The sequence below is a fragment of the Fusarium mangiferae genome, assembly GCF_900044065.1.
Source record: "Fusarium mangiferae strain MRC7560 genome assembly, contig: FMAN_scaffold002, whole genome shotgun sequence".
NCBI lineage: Eukaryota > Fungi > Ascomycota > Sordariomycetes > Hypocreales > Nectriaceae > Fusarium > Fusarium mangiferae.
The window spans coordinates 4,146,350-4,167,888 of NW_024573922.1; the positions used below are offsets into that span (position 1 = coordinate 4,146,350).

A 21,539-nucleotide genomic window follows, 5' to 3' on the forward strand; every position below is an offset into this window, starting at 1 on the left:
ACAAGATGGGTAAGTGAACAGACCGCTTGATCGCCTCAGTCGAGGCGGGCTTATAAAAATGTAATATCAGTAGCATCAGAATGAATACTTCTATCGCATCTATGTTGTTGTAAATGGAAGCTTGGTATTATTATGGCTAGAAGCGTGTATATGGCCTCGAGCTTCTTGAACAGGATTATTTTTCGAGGGAACAGCGCGGATTTTCGGCTGATACGGGAAGAGCTTCGGTTAACCTTCGGCAGTCAATGACGTCATCAAAGTACCTAATAACGAAGTGGACGAGAGACCGCTAGACAGAGCTACTCTGTAGATCAGTCGCAACAAGCATTCTAGCTTTAATTAAAAGAGGTTTATTTTCTTCAAGTGAAGGTAGCGGCCGGTTTTACCTTATCAAGCTATGTAAATCGCGCAGTAAGTTTACTCTGCAATTAGAGAGGGCTGACTTGCTCACAGCGCAATATTGGCTTTCATAAACAGACCACAACATCTTAATTACAGTATGAGTCAGTGACTGGATAGATCTTTCATTAATGTCATTTGCCCATCAAGGGTCAGTGCGCCAAACAACAAATAGTGAATAGAACCCCGCATTCTGGGAATCTGGTCAAAACGCTGAGGCAGCGATTCCTGAGTCAAGATGCATTAGCCGATTGTGGGGTATGGGGTAATCTAACCTGGGGGGGACAGAAGCCGACCAGTTCCTGGGTATAGACTGGGTTTTTCACAGCTCTTGACAACTGCAAACTCAGCTTATCTGTTTTGAACCTTCAGAGAAAGTTTCCCCATGCGCTTCATCAACCTCGGTATGCCAAAACGCCGCGCCAAACAAGCATGCCTCCATTGTAGAAGTAGAAAGATCCGGTGCGACCTGGCCTTTGGAGGCTCACCCTGTCTAAACTGCCGTTTGGATGAGGTCCACTGTGAGGTCAGGGGCCGGAAGCCAAAGCGGTAAGTCGTCCATCGAACAGTAATCAATCGGCAGGACGAGCGACGCTCACCCATTTCATAGCAGAAAGCTCGAAACGAAGAAGGCCGAAGTCACCAACAAGACCAGCACTACCTCTGCGACCACTATCCTCGACAACATCTGGCTCCAGGATGGCATGTTTACAACTAACGAAGACTCTTCTTTTGGGGACTGCCCATTCTCATCCTCGAATCCCTCACCATGGCATCTCGACAACGTGCAAATAGAGTCTACAAATGCTAGGTCGGAAAGCGACAACGCGACGTCGGATCCGACAGATGACGGCCTTGCTTTTCTAATTGATCCGGATCTGAGTAAACTTCCTCCAGATGATGTTAGCTTCTTACGACAACAAGGATGCTTGAACGTTCCGCCTCGACCTATACTCGATGAATTTATCCGGGAATACTTTCTACACGTGCACCCAATGCTCCCATTGATGGACGAATGCGTGTTCTGGGAACAATACGGACAGAAGAAGAATAAATTATCTCTATTCTTGGTCCAGGCGATGATGTTTGCCTCTTGCAGCGTGGGTGGACCTGATGACCCTTTCGAGGTGTTGCTAACGATACTATAGTTCGTGCCTGAATCTGTGACGAAAGAATTGGGGTTTGAATGCCCTCGCCTTGCGGCTGCGAGGTTTTACCAACGAGCCAAGGTTGTTTTCTTCTTGTCACTCAACACTGACGGTAGCTAACTTGAATTAGCTTCTTTATGTCTTCGACATCGAACCCTCTGCCGTTGACCTAGCACGGGGCGCTTTGCTCCTTACCTTCTTGCCTGTCTCATCAGGCAACGATCACCCAACGCCCAACTCAGTATGGTTGATAAGAGCGATCAAACACGCCGAAAGCCTTGGTGCCAACCTTGTAAGACACATTAATGGACCAGACACAGCTTCACTAAAGCGTCTCTGGTGGTGTTGCATCATCCGTGACCGCAGTATTTCTCTTGGACAGAGGCGATGTGTACAGATTCCTGGTCAATACCCGTTACCAGTCGAAGAGGACTTCAGCTCCGAGTTCAACGGGTCTTTGGTCTATACACCACACACAAAAGCCCAGCTATTCAGGATATTCCGTCGATTGATGGAATTTTGCTATACGGTAGTAGATTTGCTTCAGCTTATGGCTCGACATCGCAGTGCTTCACGTTACAAAGAGACTGTATGTGGTGATGACCGCAAAATTCTATCTAGATGCAGGGAAGATCTTTCGGCTTGGTTCAGTGCCACCGGAGAAGAGTTCCTCGAATTGGGCCACGGAAGTCAGCAACGACATCCGTCTGTTATTATCTACACAAACTTTGTGTACATACAATACTAGTAAGTTGAATTAACAGTTTACCTAAAAGATCAAAATTAACAAGACTCAAGTACAGCTAAACTACTACTCCATCATCAAAAACTCATATTTGATGTTGGCCTGTCTGATTTGACTGAGGTTCTCCCCTCTGCCCTGGTCGACGAGGTTCGTTCTGCTACCTTTCGCTTTATCGACCATCTGTCAGAGCCCGTCAGACTTGGCCTTGCACGTTTTCTGCCCATCAGTGTGTAAGTACATTACGTCCGATGATCATGTAGCAGATAATAATGACCTATCTCACCAGGGCTGCCTTTGCCGCTGTTCCCATAGCGATGCATGTATTCGAAGCTAGGCTCGGCGGTCATGCCACAGCAAATCAGAGGCGGCTTCGCATATTGATCGAAATGTTAGAGGCATATCAACCCCGATTTGAGGGTATTGAACCCCTGGGCCTTCTAGTTCGCCAAACTGTCAGCTCCGTTGAGAGTGGTCTGACGAGTCAATGGAAGGGCTGCCTACGAAGCTGGACAGACATTATAGCCTATCAGCCATACCAGTATTTGAGCTGTACGTCAGAGATGGAACGAGTTCTGTGTTCTTCACAATCACTGCAAGGCTGTTCCATGTCGAGCAGTAGCTGGTCTGCTATGATGGAATACTGCCGCCCCTCGAAAACCGCGATCTCACCGAATGTTTCTGATGCTGTTGAAGGTCTGGAAAGTATTCACTGCCTTGATTCTCTTGATTTAGTAACAGAAACGGACGAATCTAGTACATCTCTGTCTGATGAACAGATATTTGATTTATATAGCCTGGACTGTGATCCATTTGCTAGCATGGAGCTTGAAGATAGAGAGCTAGAGAGCAGTGAAGATGGAGTGGACCTCTTGGATGAGACATTAAAAGAATTTTAGTAGAGGTATTGGAAAGTCAACGTGTCCGATGATATCTATGGAAAACAGAATCGGAGGCTTGGGAAGAAGCGGATATTAGCTGCTGGCACACAAATGTATGAGATCGAAGAGAGATGTTATTAGTAATCAGTCAATAATGAGAGCATTGCTTATCAGAATTGGCCGTACATAGAATCATCTTCTAACCCTTACTCTCTATGCATGAAATTTGCCACGAACCTGAATCATGACCTCATTTACATCCCTAGCCCGGACCTAGGTCATCTGATGACTCTGTTTACCCGATTTGTTTCTCCCCCTCATTTAATCCTTGACACTTTGGGTGATCTCCCGGTCAGCCGGCTTACTCAGGGCCAACTGAGTCAGGATTGTCAAATGTCTAAGAAAGGGCAAGGAAGTCTCACGTGTCTTGCAGTATACACTTGCATAAGTGATTGACTACCTTGGTAGATCATGCGGGGTAACGATTTCGCCTCTGAGTCAAGATATCAGATGTCAGCATTACATATAGCTCAATAGTCATAGCATAGAGATGTCTTATATCTTCCAACTGGGCGAGTGATAACAATAGCACTTACTCTCTTTCGACTATCAGCAACCAATCTTCACTATGATTGCCCCTCCTAATATTCAACCCGACAGCCTTCCTGCCCTTTGCTGTGTGGCTTTATGTGGTGTCGCCACTCACCTAGCTATATTTCGAATTGGAGAATGGGATGTTGCCGTTCATCGTATTGTTGCTTCCTTCGGTCTTGTCTATGCATCTCTCTTTGGCCTCTTAGCCTATCATGGTGACCTGGAACGCCAGAGCCTTCTCGATGCATGGTATGTTTCTTCTGCGCTCCTAGCAGCATTCATAGCCGGGGTATACAGCAGCATAGTCGTCTACAGATTTTTCTTTCATCCCTTGCGCCGATTTCCTGGTCCAAGATTTGCTCCACTGTCTGCGTTGTGCGCGATAACAATGTCGATGAAGAAGTTTCATATGTTTTCGGAAGTGCAGAAGCTACACAAAACCTACGGCGATTTCATCAGACTGGGTATTAACTTAGCTCTCCGTTCTATATTAACGCAACGCTGACTGTGTCAAAGGTCCATCCGAGATTTCAGTTGCATCACCGAGCGCCGTGGCCACAATTTACCAAAATTCGTCTCCTTGTCTAAAGGGTCCTTGGTATAATGTTTTTGTGCCTACTATATCTTTGCATGCTACAAGGGATAAGCAGGAGCATACACTCCGAAGAAAAGTATGGGATAGAGGTCTTAATGCCAAAGGTGTGAATACGCCAATCTTTTGATTATTGCAAAGAAGACTAATTATTCCAAAAGCCATGAGAGATTATGAGCCAAGAATTGAGAAGTATACGGGCTTGTTGATGAATCAGCTGCAACAGAGATGTGGTAAGCCGGTCGATATCACAGACTGGTGCGGCTTTTATGGTTTCGACGTCATGGGCGACCTGGCATTTGGCAAGAGCTTCAATATGCTTAATGACGGAGTCAAGCATTACTACATGGAACTAACTCAAATGTCTACCCTGTGGGGCAGCCCAATTGGTCGAGCATCTTGGCTCTATTTGCTTATAAAGGATATACCTATCCTGAATCGCCAGATTGTACAATTCCTAAAATGGCTACGGAAACATGTGGATCAGAGGACAAAGGTAGGCCTGCTGTCTTTTTGTATCTGTCCTTTCTCTTCTAACTAGATGGCAGAATGAGCCGCACCTACCAGACTTGTTCTCCTGGCTCCTAGGTGCCTACAAAGAACAATCAGTCCACACGAAGCAAGACGATCTCAACCTCCTGGGTGATGCCCATCTTATTGTGGTTGCGGGGAGGTATATTTCCAATTCAAGATATGACAATATTTGGCTGACTCGTTTACATAGCGACACTACTTCCACAACCATGACCTGTGCCTTGTTTGAGCTGGCCCGCCATCCCCATGTCTATCAGAAGTTACAGAAAGAAGTTGACGATTTCCTGAAACAAGGGGACTCTCCTCATAGTCACAGCGCCCTTGCTAAACTCAAATACCTCCAAGCTATCATCGATGAGACCATGCGACTTTACCCAGCCATTCCCTCGGGTCTGCAAAGAATTACACCCCGACAGGGCATGGAGATCGAGGGAACATTTATCCCAGGAAACACGATTATCCAAACACCTACATATACATTGAACCGGGGTAGGTGGTGACCCTAATCTGTACTGATACATGCCTGACCGTTTTAACTAGACGAAAGATGCTTTGTGCGCCCCAACGATTTCATTCCTGAGCGATGGACAACACAACCCGATCTCGTCCGCGATGCTTCAGCATTCGCCCCTTTCTCGATTGGTGAGTCCCAACAACAGTTAAGTCGGAGAGAACTTTCTGACATTATATAAAGGCCGTTATTCCTGTGCCGGAAAGCAACTGGGTCTTCTTGAAGTTCGGCATGTTCTAACCCAGATTGTTTCCAAGTTCAATATCCGCCTTGCGCCAAACCAAACAGTTGAGGCATTCCAAGAGGGGCTAGCAGACGGATTTACACTGCTCTGCCCCAAGCTGGAAATGGTTTTTGAAACGCGGATCAGCTGAGTTGGAAGATGAGTCGAACTCCATTTTGTAATTATGAGTTTAAAGGTTGTCCAAATCCCAGTTATAGTCCCCAACAACAGCGTCATAACACCATCCTTGATCATCCTCGCCACCTTGAGAAGGGTCAGAAATTGTGCTCTCCATGGTCCTGAAACTGCTGTGGTGATGTGATGGAGTTCGGCCTCGAGATAGGTACCCTAATGAGTTGGTCTGAAGAGGTAAAGGATGAATTGCGACAGGCAAACTGGTTTGCGGGGACTTGGGCACGTCATGTACAAGTGCAGGAAAATGATAAAAGAAATCCGAGTGCATGGTCCAACAGCCGAGATTGGAGATTGTATCCTTGAATGAGGACGAAAGGCCATACCTACCAAGCCCCACGTTGACGGAATACACATCACGGAACTCATAGGGCCAGGTGATGCGCAAGTGCTCTTTGAACATGTGCCAGAATAAATTACTGCAATATCGATGAGGGTACCGTGAAAATTGTTGTCGAAATGCCGGCCTGTAGGTACAAATCAGCTCTTGAAGCTACGTGAATAAATGCTGGTTCAGTTCTTACCAGGCAAAGTAGTCTACCGCTGGATGGCCAGAGACATCTTGTGATGACGTACTTGGACACACCAGTTAGTTAAGAATCAAGCCAAACTAAAAGGGACACCAAGACTTACGATTTCATATACCACCGTGGTAGAATGGCATTAATGTTGGCCGATGTTGGGTCAGCATAGGCGCGCATGTAGCGGTGAACCATGTGAATCACTGCAAGACGCTCAACCTGGCCACAACCAGAAAAGCAAATTTCGTCGAGGTGCCGGATCCTCCTCCAAAGTGGTGTCATTCTCCCTGACTGTTCTAGATGATCCCAGCCGTAAAGCACAACACGCACTGGGACGTCTTCGCTAGCCTCGCACTCCAATTCAAGCATCGCGGCTGGCAGGAGTCCAGGAGGGCCTTTCAGGACCTGGTTGCCTGCTTGCCATATGTTACGGCTAACAACAGATCCGTCCGAGAGCCGCCTTGTCTCCGAGGAACTGCAATCGCAAGGCGATGGCGCTGCTGGTGTCTTGTCACCAGCGTGGTGGTTATTCGATGCACAGTACGTTGCCGAGTCTAGATCTACACAGGTCTGGCTGCCATCTAATGCTGTGTCCCCCTGAAGAGTTCCAGTGAAGTTGGGCGAAAAAAAACTAAGCGCATTGCCGGCTGGAGATGTCTCCAGCAAGTCCGGCAGCAACGCGGGAGATCCTTTGTAGACAGAACCTGACACGCTTGGCTGCTGTGGTTGAGGTTGTTCTTGGGATACAGTCTTGCTATCCCACTTTTTAGCTTCAGAGAGATGCCTAGTAAAAGACAGAGACGTAGTATCAAGAAATCGAACCAGCGAGTCCCGCTGTTTCGTCACCTCGGATAGCTGAGCCATCAAGGACAAGGTTTTGTCGTGATCATCCCCGCTGCTCAGCTTCTCGACAAGGTCCTCGAGATATGCGATGCGGCTCTTGGTCCTCTCGCGCGAGACGCGCTGGGCCTTGCGGTCAGACTCCCTCTTCTTGAGCCTCTGGGGGTCGGTTGTGGGCGACCGAGCTCGTCGACAGGTGGCAGGGGTGTTTGCGGACATGGTGGAATTTGAAATGCTTTGGGTTCCACTGGCTAGTCCAGGGAAGTCGGCCCATCTTATGCCTCGGGTCTTGGTGTGGGGTAATAAGGGGCTGGCGCCCCGGCATTTCCGAATTGGGCAAATCATTACATAATGAAGTTTTGTTTTAAAAGTTAAAAGTTTGTTTAAATTGCAGAGTATCCATAATTACCTATTAAGCAGAGAGAGGACACATTGAGCTCTATACACTATAAATAAATAGCTGCGGACTGTGACCCTGTCTTTGCTTACTAAATCCAAGATAGAAAATAGATAATAAAACCTTTATTACTACTGTTCCCCGGCTAATGCTAGACTACGTTAGGCAGTTTGGCATAAGTACATAATGTAAGAGAGACAACATAATAATAAAGCGTTACGCTCTCACCGCAATACATAATCATCCACTCTCACCCCTCTCTTCCTAAGGCCCTCTAGTGATATTCTTGGATCGAAGTTGGTCCATCGATCTTCTGCAGCAATATACCAAAACGGAGTACCATTGTTCCTCCAACGCAGTTCCCATTCCTCAGGGACCGGCATACCCTCTAACCGTGGGTCTATATGATGCCGCTTGCCTTCTGGATCCTCAAAGACAGGGCTTTCACCTCGTCTGGAATAGCTTAGGCGCCAACCCTTTGGCATCTCGCCAAGAATTGCTTCACCGGCCAAGAGTGCTGGATGAGCACAAGGCCCTTTCAGCTTGTACTCGCCGTCTTCAATCGACCGAAGAACCATGGGCAGATGGCAGCCAAGGAAGACAACGATGAGGTCATTCGGCTGACAGTCTCGTGGGCCCAGCACGATGTAACCCATTTTGGTTAGATATATAGAGCGATTGTGCATGTAGTAAGTCAAGTGTGCAAGTTGGCCACCGAGTGTCTTACTGTGGGTGCTGATTCGCTGCGCCAACTGCTCGTGCGTCTTGTTGATGAATGGGGGGTGGATAAAGAAGTCATTCACATGCAGCATGAGGGAAAATTGCTGAACCTTTTGAAAATCCCAAGTCTCTGGATTGGGTCCCAGAAAGCGTCGCGCTGCCTCTAGGACAGTGGTTTGGAGCTGTGCTTGAGAGTTTTGACTGCCCTGGGGCCCGACTAGCTCCGAGATGTAGTCGCAACGTATACCTTGTAGCAACAATTGCTCCTTAGTAAACGCATGCCCGTTTTCGGCGGAGCAAAGGGCAGCTCGACCGTAAGTCATAGGCCGCTGGAGCTGTATCCGCTCCAAATCGGGGATCCATGTCGGCTCAGACGCTGAGTCGCACAGCGACATCAACTTGAGATCCTGATGGTACGTTGAAGCCCGCACCAAAGCATCGCGATGAACGTCCTTAACATCCTTTCTATAGTCAACCACAATTTCACTAGTAAAGCCGCCCTCTGCGAGACCCAACAGTGCAAAGACTCTATCCCTGGGCTCTGTCACCTCACAGGCGTGTGTGTAAGCTACAAGAGAGAAAAAGTCCCTCAAGTGTCGGAGCGCTGAAAAGCTGCGTGCGTTGGAAAACTCGACCGTAGTATGGATGTCAACCGTGCCAGCCAATGCTTCTCTTTTTGCAGCAATTATCTCGATGGCGCTCCTGAAATGCACCCAAGGTATACTTTTGTCTCCTACTAAGAGAATTATGCCTTTGCCTGCCAGTAGGATTTCTTGACGAACCCATAGTCGGCGGAACCAGGACCGTGATATCAATGATACCAACGCCTGCCATTGGTGGTCAGAAAAGGGCATAGGCTTGGACCAGTCGTGTGAATTGTCTGGGTTTTTTCTCATAATGAATTCATACTTATCCATCTTAAACCTTATCCGGTTATCCAAGATGTCATCCTCCTCGTTGGTAAAGTCGACGCAGTCGGCGAGTTCTTGCAGCATGGCAATCGCAATGGGGCTGTGCTCATCTGCGGGGCCGAGCCAGGCAATGACGCGCTGGGCGTGTTTGTATATATCGCGCATCCGCAGGACTTGCGCGGCTCGCTCATCCAGATCCTGTTGATTGATACAAATTGAGTCGGCCCAGAGGATCTGGTTATTGCTCTGGTGACGGATCTTTCTCAAAGCAGAAGCAAGATTGCGACCGATAGCGAGCGACCCCGAAGACTCCCTGTTGCAAATGCAAGATTTGTCGTGACCAATCGGTCTTGGATGCCTCAGATCTATATACTCTGGATCTGACTGGTCACCCCAGGTGTATGACATCGCATCGTACCGGGTGACGTGATCGCCCGGGATATGCTTCACGACGACGAGAGCGCCCGAGAGGATGTCTCCCTCTTGAGTTGCTGCATCCAGCACCAATACCCTGATCTCATTTTCCTGCAAAATGTTGTATTCGAATTTACCGGTCACCATCTTGAGTCCGCGCGCTGGAACTGAAGAAAGATAAAACTCTAAATAAAGTCAGATGTTTATGTAAGATTTAAGGCGGAACTAAAGTTCTACATGTGCCCCACAAAGATACTTGTCCTTATCAATCGTCAAGACCCACAGGATGATTCCTTCAGCGGGGGACAGCTTGTCGTAGGTTGTTCTCTGTCAGAGCCTTAAATTCCCTTGCGTTGTATCACTCAACCTTAAGGTATATAAATCTTAAGTATACTTAAATTATATTTAATTAAAACTTATAGGTTAATTAAAAATTTATTTAACTATTAATAGTTTTATAGTAATAAATCTATATAATAAACTTAAAAAAACCTATTTATTAAATTATAATTAAAAATTAATTATATTAAAAAAATTAAAAATTATTAATTATTATAATTAAAAGGTTTTATAATTAATAAAGAAAAGATTCTTTTTTTATACTTTATAAATTTATATTTTAAGTAATTTATAAAAAATACATTAATTCTTTATAATATAAATAAATAAGCTAACTTTTATAAAAATAATTTAATTTTATTATATTTTATTTAATATTATATTTACTATAATGTATTTTTTCCTTAACTATATAGTACTTTCTAACCTTAATGCAGTTTATACTATATAAAAAGCAGGCTAATACTATAGCCTGCATTTGGTATAAGTTTAAAATAACTAAACTTTCTAATCGCCAACCCTGCATCTCTCGACACTGTAAAACGCTGAGTTTACACTCGCTGGGTAAACTCGTGGAAAGCAGGGTTTAGTCACTGGATAATGAGTTTCTGCGAATCATTGTCATACCCTCGACGCCTTATTGGACTTTCCACGGTCTGGACTAAGATGCCCAGCGCCAGCATGCTGCCACCTTTATTCGCACATAAAGCCGTCTATCTTTGCGACAAGAACAGTAAACATTCAGTCGCCTCTATCAAACCCCGGTACTAGCAAACACGTCCAGAAGGTGATTGCCATACGCCTCAAGCAAGAATGGCCGTACAATGCAGAGCATCTCATGATAGCTGTGCAGAGAAAGAATATGCCACCTATATCGAAGGACAGGTAGTAATAGATGAGTATTTCTCCCCTTGCGTTCTCTCTGCGGATTTAAGCTCTCATCCCCAAGTCTCAGCTGCAAATGACCCATCTAGATAACAACGTTCCCTCCCTCTTTGCTCTCTTAGCTCACCCTCGAGAAACGTCGGCAGATCGATCGAAACGAAACTCAAGCGAAAACTTGATTGAGCTTTCTCGCTGGTCGTAACTCTCATGTTGCTGATGGGCTACCTGGACCGCATCAACGTGGAAAATCCTCAGCTGGTAGATATTCAGGATAACCTGCATATGCGTGACACCATATGATCTGCTGAGCTATCGCTGTTTTATGTTGGCTATATCCCCAATCAGTTTCCTGCCATCTACCTAGCCAAAGGCCAGCCGTGATGGCAGATGCCCGCCGATGTCATTGCATGGTCTGTTGTCACGACTTGTATGCCTGTTATGATTCCGGGATGGTCTTTCTTGGTATGCCGCTTTATGGTCGGCGTGGCTGAGAACCCTTTCCTTCCCATTTGTATTATTTTTGCGTTAAACTGTTGGCTGATCCCCTGTCCCAAAGCTGTGCTACGGAGATGTTCTGTGAAGTTACTCAGTCTTTGCCAGATTTAGAGCAGCGGGCTTTGCAGGGAATGTTATTGCATTCCAGATAGATCGGAACTACCGACCGACCCCTGACGTTTCGGGTTAGTTATGTGACTGGGGCTTGCAAAAAGTTTTCCGTGGCTGAGCTTTTGTTCTGTTATTAAGACTAAATAAAATGTTCTAGGTATCGCGATGCTATTCCTTCTCGCAATACTCAGAAACACTCTTCTCCGCATCAAATAACGCTCAAGTCTTCATTATACATCAACATAATGATTCATGCCAGAAAACTTGTTCCTTTACTTATTTTAGCATACTCAGTTGTTCAGATTGATGCTCTATCTACAACGCCTATCCCACAATGCGCTGTAAGACAAAGCTCTGCCTCTTGTTTCAAACTGGCCATTCCTTTGCGCTGACATGTTCCATAGCTCCAATGTGTATCTCAGGCAGTTAGCCAAGCCGGTGGATCAAATTACAAATGTATGGATCCGGATGCTACGAAAGAATTGATCAGTTGCATCTCTCCAATTTGTAACGCTCAAGAGACAAAGAGTATGGTATCCTCAATGATTTGAATCGTCTCGGCTGACATGAATTGATATAGCCTTTTTGGAGAGACGCAAGCAGCTATGTGAAGCGCCGCTAACAGATCATCGCCAATCGATTCGGATAATAGTTACATTATTTGCAATAATTGCCACAGTGTTCATAATTCTGAGAGTCTCATCAAGATTCATCTTGAAGACCCCGTGGGGCTCTGATGATACCTCATCCCTTATGACTTTTGTAAGAACCCAAGAATTCCTCTTATTGCAGTCTATTAACAACACTAGTTAACCCTAATACCGTTTACTGTCTTTACCATACTCGGTATGCTGTTGCAATACACTCTTCATCTGTGTTTGAAACTGACTATTAAGGCAGCTATAAAAGCTGGGGTTGGGATGTCTGCACCACTATTCAATCCCAAAACAATATCTCATCTTTTCAGGGTATTGTATACTTGTCCTCTACTGATGTCAAACGATGCTAAGAAATCCAAGTGGACATTCATTGTCCACATTCACTACATTATAGGTGTTGCGTTGGCTAAAATCTCGATCTTGTTCTTTTATATGCGGATATTCCCCGACTACAAATTCACCATCTTGGTATGGGTGACTATGGCTTTTATTGGTGTCTCTTCAATTACCCTAATCACTCTTACTTTCACGGTGGGACGTGCCGTCACACTCTGCTTGAACGTCAAAGAGGACTTTTTATTCACGGCAGACAAGTACTTCAGTCTCAACGTAATCATCCTGGTATATTGCGCGCTTAATTGCGTTCTGGATATCTGGTTGCTTGCCTTACCTATGCCACAGCTCTATGGGATGGGACTGAAACGGAGAAAAAAGATTCGAGTTATGGCCATGTTTAGCCTGGGTGCTTTGTAAGTCTCCTAATACAACTTTGAATCTTACTGACAGGCTAGTGTTACTCTTGCAAGTCTTCTCCGGACTATAATGCAGGCACAGATTCTCTTACCCTCTCAAGGAGCAGGTAAATATGTTAAAGCCTTGAATATACTGGGCTAACAAGAATTAGTGGATGCTGGCCAACAATGGATCGTTCTTTGCGCATGCGTGGAAAATTATGTTGGTTGCATTGTGACCTGCATTCCGGCAGCCAGGCAGCTATTATCGAGATTGCTTTCTAGACATTCAGGAGACCCACAGAGCAAGACACCTGTCTTCGTAGTGCGGTCTCTTGCTGAAATTACTGACGATGAGACGTCATAGCCCTGTTTGAGGGGAAAGCACAATCAGGAAGAGTTGGGCACATGTTGAAATTGTATGCAGACTACCCCGTCACACACATCGATTAGGCTGAAAATTTGAGTTTATCGGTCATTCTAGCATCTGCCTGGACATGAAGTTCTCGCTGCGGTAATTTTATATATTAAGAGCTTCATCATGATTTGTTTCTATGTGCATCAGAAATCAGGTAACAAAGTCTTGGGCTCGAACGACGCGGAGATATTTTCCTCCTCACTCTGCAGAAAGAACCCGAAAAGCGTCGCACATGGCAGTTCTACCAAGAGGTAATTCGTGCTTTAAACAGTGTTCGCAGCGCACAAGGCCCCGATGCACCTGGGACTGTCATCATCCGAGGCAACGTTACCAAATCTTTCTGCACGGTAAGCTCTTCCTCAGACAAGTTATCCGTGACGCATAGAACACCCCGCAAGTGCTTAAATATACAGAGGGTCTAGATCTCGATGAACGAGACAAGAACTTTAAGCCAGCTCGCAAGGATTTTATCCGGTAATTACCTGATGTGGCTGTCCACGGTGAACCTGGTGAGCCGTCCTCCAACATTTACATTCTTTGGCTGTAACAGCTTGTTCCAACTCTACTAAACTTCCCGTTCCCCATCATCTGCCTCATACTGGGCACGCCTTTAGAGTTGCTTTAGTGATGACACTGGCCCACGACTATCGCGTCATCAATACTACCTGTAGGTACTGTTGCATGCTCGTGGCAGAGCTTGGCATACATTTTGACCGAATGAGTGCTCTGTTGAGAACCAGGTTGTCACCACAGACAGCCAGGAGATTCATCCTACAGGGCCTTAATTGGCAGATTGCATCATGCATGAGATCGTCCCGCCGGGAGAGATGCTGGGTCGTGCATTGCAGTTTGACAACAGGATCAAATCTATGACAAGATGGGGGTCTGTGGACCTCTCAAGGGAGAGCTGTTTGGTAAGGCGCTGAGGGCATTCTAGTAGATTATTTATGTTGTCTCGACTGCCGTCAAGCAAAGGCCAAGCCATAGATATGACGGTTAAAGGGACCAATAATTTCATTTCCATGCCGTCGAACAGAAAGCTCATATGTATCCAAATGTCACTGTGTTAGCTCGGACATTGAATGCCGGCCCCATTCCTTCGCAATCGTCTTCAGCTTCGAAGAAGGCGTTGTTAGATTGAGCCCGACTTTTCCGCGAATACTTGAAGTTTAAGATTTGCCGACAAATTTTCGTTGATTTCCATCCTTGACGCGGAAGTATGCGGCTGCGGCGCGAATCAGCCAAAAGGGAGCAGTGCCGTGGATAACAACCAACATATATGAAATCACAAGAAGTAGCCCGATATGTCAGAGACGGCTACTACAGTAAAGCCTATTCCAGCACCTCAGGAAGAGAAGGCCCGCTTCAAGTTTTGACCGAAGTTGCTCAAGTCTCTCTTCTGCTTGTACACTGGGCCCCGCACAGCTCAAGAGCTCACAGACCCAGCAGCCAATGGCTTGGTCGGGCAATTCCGCATCCTCAGGATGCTATCTACCAGGCCAAGGTTTCGACATCAGTCAAAAGTTACTTCAGCCAGGGCAACTTAAGACGACTACTGGGTTGTTGCATACTCAGCGAAAGAATGCCGTGTTTCTATTCGTTATCTGTGTTTGCTGCCTAAAGGTTAACCTTATAGGCCGCAGTCATCCCGTAGCATACTCAGCGACTGTATTCACAGTTTGTACACCCGAGGGCCGCCCATGATCCCTTCTGGTATGATTGAAGCTGAAGGGAATTGCGTTGTGCTCTCTCGTGCCGATTTATCACATGAGATAGGACGGTCTCTAGTTTACAGTGCTGAAGAAAAGCAGCAATTTATTGAGGCCCAAGAACAGATGTCTTCTCTCATCATTATCTTGAGAAGGGTTCTGGCTTTAGTGTACCCACAAGGAGGAGGTATGGCTACGTGTAGACCCGCGCCGATGCTCGAAGGAGAGGAATACAAGTCTCGCGATTGCAAGAGTCATTTGAAGACATGGTACAACAACAATTTGATGCCCCTCATCTCGGGACTTGACTCCGCCTTGGGCTCACCTCTTAGCCTCCATGATGGAACGCAAAATGGGGGCTCACAGAGTAGCACCATAGACCTGCTAGTAAGCATGATGCACCTACATTACGAGTAAGTCACTACGTAGATGGGTCAGGCCAGGTTTTTAATATATCTTCTGGTAACTAATCGTTGAGAATAGGATGGCCATGTTGGCGATTTGCCAGACCGAGCTGTCGCACCTCACGGCGAACCCTCAAGCAACACACTCTTCCTACATGCTGCACGAGCGGGTTTCCTTCCGCAGACAAAACGAGGATCTTGCGAATTGCATCCTCAAATTAACGGATCGGATTTTAGAATCCTTGCGGGAGCAACACCTATTCAATGTTTCACCGATCATGTAAGTGAATACTCTGAGCGTGTGAGGCGCGCGATGTAAGCCATCAGCTGTAGGGTCAATCAACTCAAAATAACACTTTAATTAAAGTCAGTCCGGGCAGTATACAATTCCAGACAGTATATAAGGTAACTAACTTTTTATTGGAGCAGTCTACTGAAACTACATGGCTTTAACAAGCGACCATAACCGTTGGAATTCGGATGAGATTAATTCCTGAGAAGGTTTTAAATATGGCCATGAGAGTGTTTAAGACAAGTGGCGTCAGGGAGGGTAGATCATTATGTGCCTGAACATCCGTTCCAAGACCTTGGCACATAACTTATACCATCTCGATCGGGGCAAGAAAGACATTAAGCTAGTGGGCTCATATACATGTTTTCTATATTTTATCTCGATATCACAAATATCTTAATTGTAGTCAGGGCCTCTCTTTGGAAGGATATATACTCCCACGAACTAATTCTATATAATTCACTTTAATATTTTAACAAGCGCTAATGCAAACGCTAACCAATAAGAATAAACAAAATCTTAAGACTGCCTAGATGCATCGGCGATTAGATTTATTTAATCCTACAGGACGTTGGTTCTCCCTTCGCCGAGCCGTTGTGACGTTTGAAGTCAGACACGAAGGGATAAATGATTGGACGACACTTATCCGTATTTGCCGACGAATTGTGGCAATATTTCGCGTACCAGAAAACCCCGCCACCAGAAGATTCTGATTGGATCGGAGTGAGCACGGATTTACCATCTCCCTTCAAGATGCCGTAGGTCTAGTGTTAGGAATGCCTAGACATGGTTATCTCAATCTGATGCTGTGAGGCGAACAATGCCTGCTTTGGCTTTTACTGCTAAAGACAATTAAACTGTGTGGCTTAACAGCCTTTATGCACTGAATTATAACTCTTGTTTTTATTTCTTTATTTTCTGCCACTAAAATAGCCTAGGCGTCGAACTGATTGGAATACCACAGACCCAGAAGTAATACCTCGTAGATGTCTTGGGCGTTAACCCGAAAATGCAGGGAGATTAGGTATCTTGGCATAATTCAAGCCTCGCAAATTATCCCCCCAGCTCACTGTACTGCCTGATGCATATAAATGTTCAACCTTATTACTCTTTCCAACTCGATATCATCACTGTCATTCATTTCTTACCCTAGGCCATTTCCTGGCAGCCACTCGTTCAACATGCGTTTGTCCTCATTCCTACTCGCAGCATGTGCCTCTAGTGCATTCGGGCAGTTCAACCAGAATTTCAAGAGATTTACAAACACTAGTATTCCTGCCACCACGACTTCTGACTCCGTTCCTACGTCCCTTGATACAAGTGCTACTACAACTGGTAGCACTGCCCCGTCTACTGCGCCGATCTCTCTTGGAACCGCTCAGCTTGGTCCAGGTGCTAGTTACACTACTGCACTTGATGGTTCAGCCGCAGTGTGGGTATATCTCGGAAATTACGTAGCAATAGGTACTGACAGACTGTAGATCTCTCTTCATTCGAAATGGAGTTGCTTCCTTTAGACTCGTACCCTTCCTAGCCAGTTTCGCAGGCCTCCGTGTCTTTGTCGTCTTCAGTATCCTCGTTAGACCTCCCCCCGGAGGTCGCAAGCGTCAGGCATTCGAAGGGTGCAGCCTTGAAGTTCAGTTGGATGGCCAAAGCATCTACAACCAAGTAATGACCAACACGGGTGGAGCAGAGGTTGGGCAGAGAAGCAACCCTGTCAGGCTCAACGCCGAAGGTCGACCTGATCTCGAATACTTCCTGACTTGTGGCTCTGATGCTGTCGAGGTCGTTGTTTCTCATCTCTCTTTTGAACAAGCTGGCGACGATGCAGAGACTACGCCTATTGCGCCCATCCCAACCGGTACTGAGACGCCAGGTGTTACTGGCACCAACTCTGAAGGGGTTATAACAAACTCCGATGGCGAGACTATCTTCCCCACTGAACCCGCAACTGGCACTAACTCTGAGGGATTCACTACCAATTCCGAAGGAGAGACTGTTTTGCCTCCTAGCACTAACTCTGCTGGTTTCACCACGAACTCGGATGGCGAGACTATCTTCCCTACTGAACCCGCAACTGGCACTAACTCTGAAGGATTTACTACCAACTCTGAGGGAGAGACTGTTCTACCTCCTAGCACTAACTCTGCTGGCTTCACCACAAACTCGGACGGCGAGACGATCTTTCCCACTGAAACCGCAACTGGCACTGAGGATCAATCTTCTGCTCCAACTGCTACCTCTCTCGCTGGCTTCCCTGACTTTATTGATGCTTTCACCCTCTTTGGCTGTGTCGGATCCAGTGATGGCTTCCCCACTTTCGAGCTCGCTCAATCAGATACCTCTATGGACCTGGATCAGTGCTCTACTCTCTGCCAAGGTCGAGCCTACTTTGGTGTCTATGATACGTAAGTTGTAATTTCGCGTTCTCACTTAGTCTGCAATTGCTGATATAGTTAGTGACTGTTACTGTGGTGATGAGGTTGATGGCGAGGACACTGCTCGCGTTGAGCTGGATTCCTGCGATATTGAGTGCCCTGGAGATGTCTCTCAGTTCTGCGGTGGTGACTCTCAGCGTCGCAGGATGCACCGCCGCCAAACTATTCCTTCCGATCGTCTTCTCACAGTTTATGTCTCTGCTGGCGGTCAAACTGATGTTGTCACCAACGAAGTTACTCGAACCGTCACTGATCAGTCAACCTTTGTCACCACCTTCGCTACTACAGTTGCTGGACCCGTCACCACCGCCACCGAGCGCGTTGTATACATCTTTGTTGAGGCCGACTGCGGCAACTGCAATGGCCAGTGGGTCTATATCCCTGAAGTCTGTGACTGTCAGGGCGGTTTCCAATATGTTCCATACTTCTGCTTTGCAGGCAGCTGTTCTGGAAAGACTGTGTATAAGTCTGAGGAGTGTCATGATTGGTGGAACCACAAGAACTTTTATGTCCCGACAGACTGTGAGGAATGCTCTGGAGGTGAGATTCTTTATACACCTTGGGAGGATACTTGGGGTACACCCAAGAACTGTAAGCCCGAGGAGATTCCTGCCTGTGAGGGACGCAAGTGCCCTGCTGTCTACCCAATCAACAACAAGGGCCAAAATGGAGGTGGTAGCAGTGATCACGCAGGTATGCCTCATGGTGGTTCCAACAGTGGTTCAAATGGTGGCTCCAGCTCTGGCGATCAGAGCAAGGGCTCAAACAGCAGTGGATCAAAGGGCAACGGCCCCGAGTGCATAGGAAATGACTGCACCGGACCCTACGGCGGCGAATCCAACTCCAAGCCCAATGATTCTCATGAGTCTGAGGGCGGTGACTACCATGGCGAGTCCGCACCTGGCAGCAAGCCCACGGGACCGTCTAAGGACAGCGGCTCTCACGGTGAGCCTGCGCCTGGTGGTAAGCCTACTGGCGTTCCAATCGTGGTCAACGGCGCTGGCAAGCCAGTTGCTAGCTTGTTTGCTCTTCTGGCTGCACTTGCCCCTGCCCTTCTTTAGATGTTAAATTGTATCCTTTATTCTTGGAATAATTAGTGCACTCATCTTATAGTAAGGAAAGTTTAATTACTCTTATGTAGATATCTTCTCTTTAGTTGTTATGATGCAATTTAATTTACTTAGTCCTCTTAATATCTATCTTTATAATTTCAAGGTGACCTGGCAAGTGCTTGTGTTCAAAACGTAGCTGGGCATGGCACGAAAACGACTCAGTCGACTACCAGAGTCAGGCTTCTCCGACTGATCATGGCCACGCATATCATTCATAGTCTCGCGGTAGCCAGACACAAAAAGGTACCTGGCGGCAGTCTGTTGCCACCCTGAGGTAAACAGCAGATTCCAAACAGCCAGAGAACTGGATTCTATCTAATGGCTATATCATGATACTTTATCTCAGCAGGCCACTCAAACAATGCCATCCCAGCCACATGATCTGACAAACGAATGATTTATACCACCATCGAGTTCTTGTGGGCATACAAATGCTTTCAGCCACAGGTCTCGACTGCAAACAACGCATGCCATAACCCCACCACTGCCCTCTGGCTGCCACACATCACGCCATTACTCGAGACTGCGAAAGCGTTGTCGCCCCCCAGAGGTTCCAAGATGAATATTTCAAGCTTTTCATTGCCACGGATACCTTAGGGTTATTTCCTTGTGCTGCACTCACCAATGTGACGAAGATCACCATCCTCAGAGAACAAAGACAGCATCATGTCGGCGCAACCTTTCTCAACGGAACATCCCCTCGAGAATCATACCTCAGACCCGATCGTCAGAATCGAGTTGGGTGATATTCGGGGCAGGACTACTGACGATGTTCATGCGTTTAAAGGGGTGCCGTTTGCTGCACCGCCTTTCGGAGCCAATTACCTCCGTCCTCCGCAACCGCCAGAGCATTGGGGAGGCGTACGTGACACGCTAAGCTTTGGACCCAAGTCGCCGCAGGTCCCTTATCCGCCGGAGATTGCTGAGGGCCTCGCAGAGCTAGTCAGCACTGGTGAAGATTGTCTGACACTCAACATCTGGACACCTGGTCTAGACAGCGTGGGAAGGCCAGTAATGGTCTGGATTCCTGGTGGTATGTTTGAGTTCCATGCCACTGGCGCTGTGGCCTACTACGATGGTAGCAGGTTTGCGCGCGATGGCGTTGTGTGCGTCACCATCAATTATCGCGTGGGTGCCCAAGGATTTCTCTATCTACAGGATGGCATCCCCAACCTAGGCCTGCTTGACCAAATCGCCGGTCTCCAACGGGTGCACAAGAGCATAACCGCATTCGGTGGCGACCCAGGCAGGGTCACTATTTTTGGAGAGTCGGCTGGTGCCATGAGCGTCGCCACGCTACTTGCTGTCCCCAAGGCTAAAGGGCTGTTCCGCCGAGCGATTGTGCAAAGTGGGAGCAACCCAAAGCTCAATTCAACAGCAACAGCGAAACGAATTGGACAGCGATTGGCAGAGATCTTGGGCATTGAGGCTACATGGGAGGCCATCAAAACGACACCGTCTGATCAGATCCTCCATGCTCAGGCGCAGCTACGAGACGAGCTGGTCGGGCGACCTGACCCGACTTTCTGGGGCGAGGTCGCGCTTAGTTTCATCCCGTGGGCACCAACAATCGACAGGGATATTATTCCGGCGCATCCAATGGATGCTATCCGTGCTGGTGCTGCAGCCGACATTGACTTGGTCGTTGGCTCCAACACCGAGGAAACACGTCTTTTCTTAGTTCCAGACGGCTCCATTGATCGCATTACGGAAGAGAACTTATCCGCGATAGCTGGCGTTTACGGCTTGCTGCCAGAGGGCATCGACGCGTATCGTGAGTTACATCCGGGAGCCAGTCCTGGTGAGCTATTCTCGGCGATCCAGACCGACTGGTTCTGGCGGATCCCTGCCATTCGCTTTGCCGACGCCCATGCAGAGGGAGCTAGAGCGTTGACCTATATGTACGAATTTGCCTGGCAATCGCCTCAGATGGGGGGTCGCCTTGGTGCATCACATTCGTTGGAGATCCCCTTCGTGTTCGACACGCTCGGCCTCGGAACAGAGCCTCTTCTTGGCCCAACTCCTACGCAAGAGCTCGTCGACACTATGCATCGGGCCTGGGTGGCGTTTGCCACAACAGGAGATCCTGGGTGGCCGAAATATAATGCTAGCGGTAGATCGACTATGCACTTCGATATGGTCTCCAGAGCAGTCAATAATCCGCTTAATAAGAAGCTTGAGCTTTGGGAGAATGTACATTAACTTATTGACTATGATAAGTATTTCTTCTAAATTATATTTATTAATTATTCCACATCGGGGATAGAGCTATGTATCCAACGCTGAAGATGCCTAGAGGTCTCCTTGACAATCTCGCGACCTGCTCG

At 47.1% G+C, this 21,539-nt stretch overlaps 8 protein-coding genes across 8 annotated transcripts; 6 read left to right on the forward strand and 2 right to left on the reverse strand.

Moving 5' to 3' along the window:
* Window positions 1-784: 784 nt before the first annotated feature.
* On the forward strand, window positions 785-3,188 carry FMAN_16061 (uncharacterized protein; the record flags this gene model as incomplete). The annotated part of the gene is made up of 6 exons (XM_041828102.1): window positions 785-948; window positions 1,010-1,499; window positions 1,548-1,628; window positions 1,678-2,294; window positions 2,346-2,522; window positions 2,579-3,188. 6 exons carry the CDS (start codon window positions 785-787, stop codon window positions 3,186-3,188), a joined length of 2,139 nt encoding a protein of 712 aa, XP_041678998.1.
* Window positions 3,189-3,798: 610 nt separating this feature from the next.
* On the forward strand, window positions 3,799-5,775 carry FMAN_05262 (uncharacterized protein; the record flags this gene model as incomplete). The annotated part of the gene is made up of 7 exons (XM_041828103.1): window positions 3,799-4,228; window positions 4,281-4,463; window positions 4,518-4,852; window positions 4,905-5,029; window positions 5,081-5,379; window positions 5,431-5,532; window positions 5,585-5,775. The coding sequence occupies 7 exons, from the start codon at window positions 3,799-3,801 to the stop codon at window positions 5,773-5,775; spliced, it is 1,665 nt and encodes a 554-aa protein (XP_041678999.1).
* Window positions 5,776-5,814: 39 nt separating this feature from the next.
* On the reverse strand, window positions 5,815-7,396 carry FMAN_05261 (uncharacterized protein; the record flags this gene model as incomplete). The annotated part of the gene is made up of 3 exons (XM_041828104.1): window positions 5,815-6,283; window positions 6,341-6,391; window positions 6,450-7,396. The coding sequence occupies 3 exons, from the start codon at window positions 7,394-7,396 to the stop codon at window positions 5,815-5,817; spliced, it is 1,467 nt and encodes a 488-aa protein (XP_041679000.1).
* Window positions 7,397-7,798: 402 nt separating this feature from the next.
* Window positions 7,799-9,766, reverse strand: FMAN_05260 (uncharacterized protein; the record flags this gene model as incomplete). Its single annotated transcript, XM_041828105.1, has 1 exon — window positions 7,799-9,766. The coding sequence occupies one exon, from the start codon at window positions 9,764-9,766 to the stop codon at window positions 7,799-7,801; it is 1,968 nt and encodes a 655-aa protein (XP_041679001.1).
* Window positions 9,767-11,694: 1,928 nt separating this feature from the next.
* On the forward strand, window positions 11,695-13,206 carry FMAN_05259 (uncharacterized protein; the record flags this gene model as incomplete). Its single annotated transcript, XM_041828106.1, has 7 exons — window positions 11,695-11,790; window positions 11,854-11,977; window positions 12,030-12,211; window positions 12,259-12,295; window positions 12,350-12,857; window positions 12,915-12,967; window positions 13,013-13,206. The coding sequence occupies 7 exons, from the start codon at window positions 11,695-11,697 to the stop codon at window positions 13,204-13,206; spliced, it is 1,194 nt and encodes a 397-aa protein (XP_041679002.1).
* Window positions 13,207-14,957: 1,751 nt separating this feature from the next.
* On the forward strand, window positions 14,958-15,654 carry FMAN_05258 (uncharacterized protein; the record flags this gene model as incomplete). Its single annotated transcript, XM_041828107.1, has 2 exons — window positions 14,958-15,379; window positions 15,450-15,654. The coding sequence occupies 2 exons, from the start codon at window positions 14,958-14,960 to the stop codon at window positions 15,652-15,654; spliced, it is 627 nt and encodes a 208-aa protein (XP_041679003.1).
* Window positions 15,655-16,753: 1,099 nt separating this feature from the next.
* FMAN_05257 (uncharacterized protein) lies at window positions 16,754-19,161 on the forward strand (the record flags this gene model as incomplete). Its single annotated transcript, XM_041828108.1, has 3 exons — window positions 16,754-17,094; window positions 17,144-18,070; window positions 18,123-19,161. The coding sequence occupies 3 exons, from the start codon at window positions 16,754-16,756 to the stop codon at window positions 19,159-19,161; spliced, it is 2,307 nt and encodes a 768-aa protein (XP_041679004.1).
* A 717-nt stretch (window positions 19,162-19,878) lies between these two features.
* Window positions 19,879-21,414, forward strand: FMAN_05256 (uncharacterized protein; the record flags this gene model as incomplete). Its single annotated transcript, XM_041828110.1, has 1 exon — window positions 19,879-21,414. The coding sequence occupies one exon, from the start codon at window positions 19,879-19,881 to the stop codon at window positions 21,412-21,414; it is 1,536 nt and encodes a 511-aa protein (XP_041679005.1).
* Window positions 21,415-21,539: the final 125 nt, after the last annotated feature.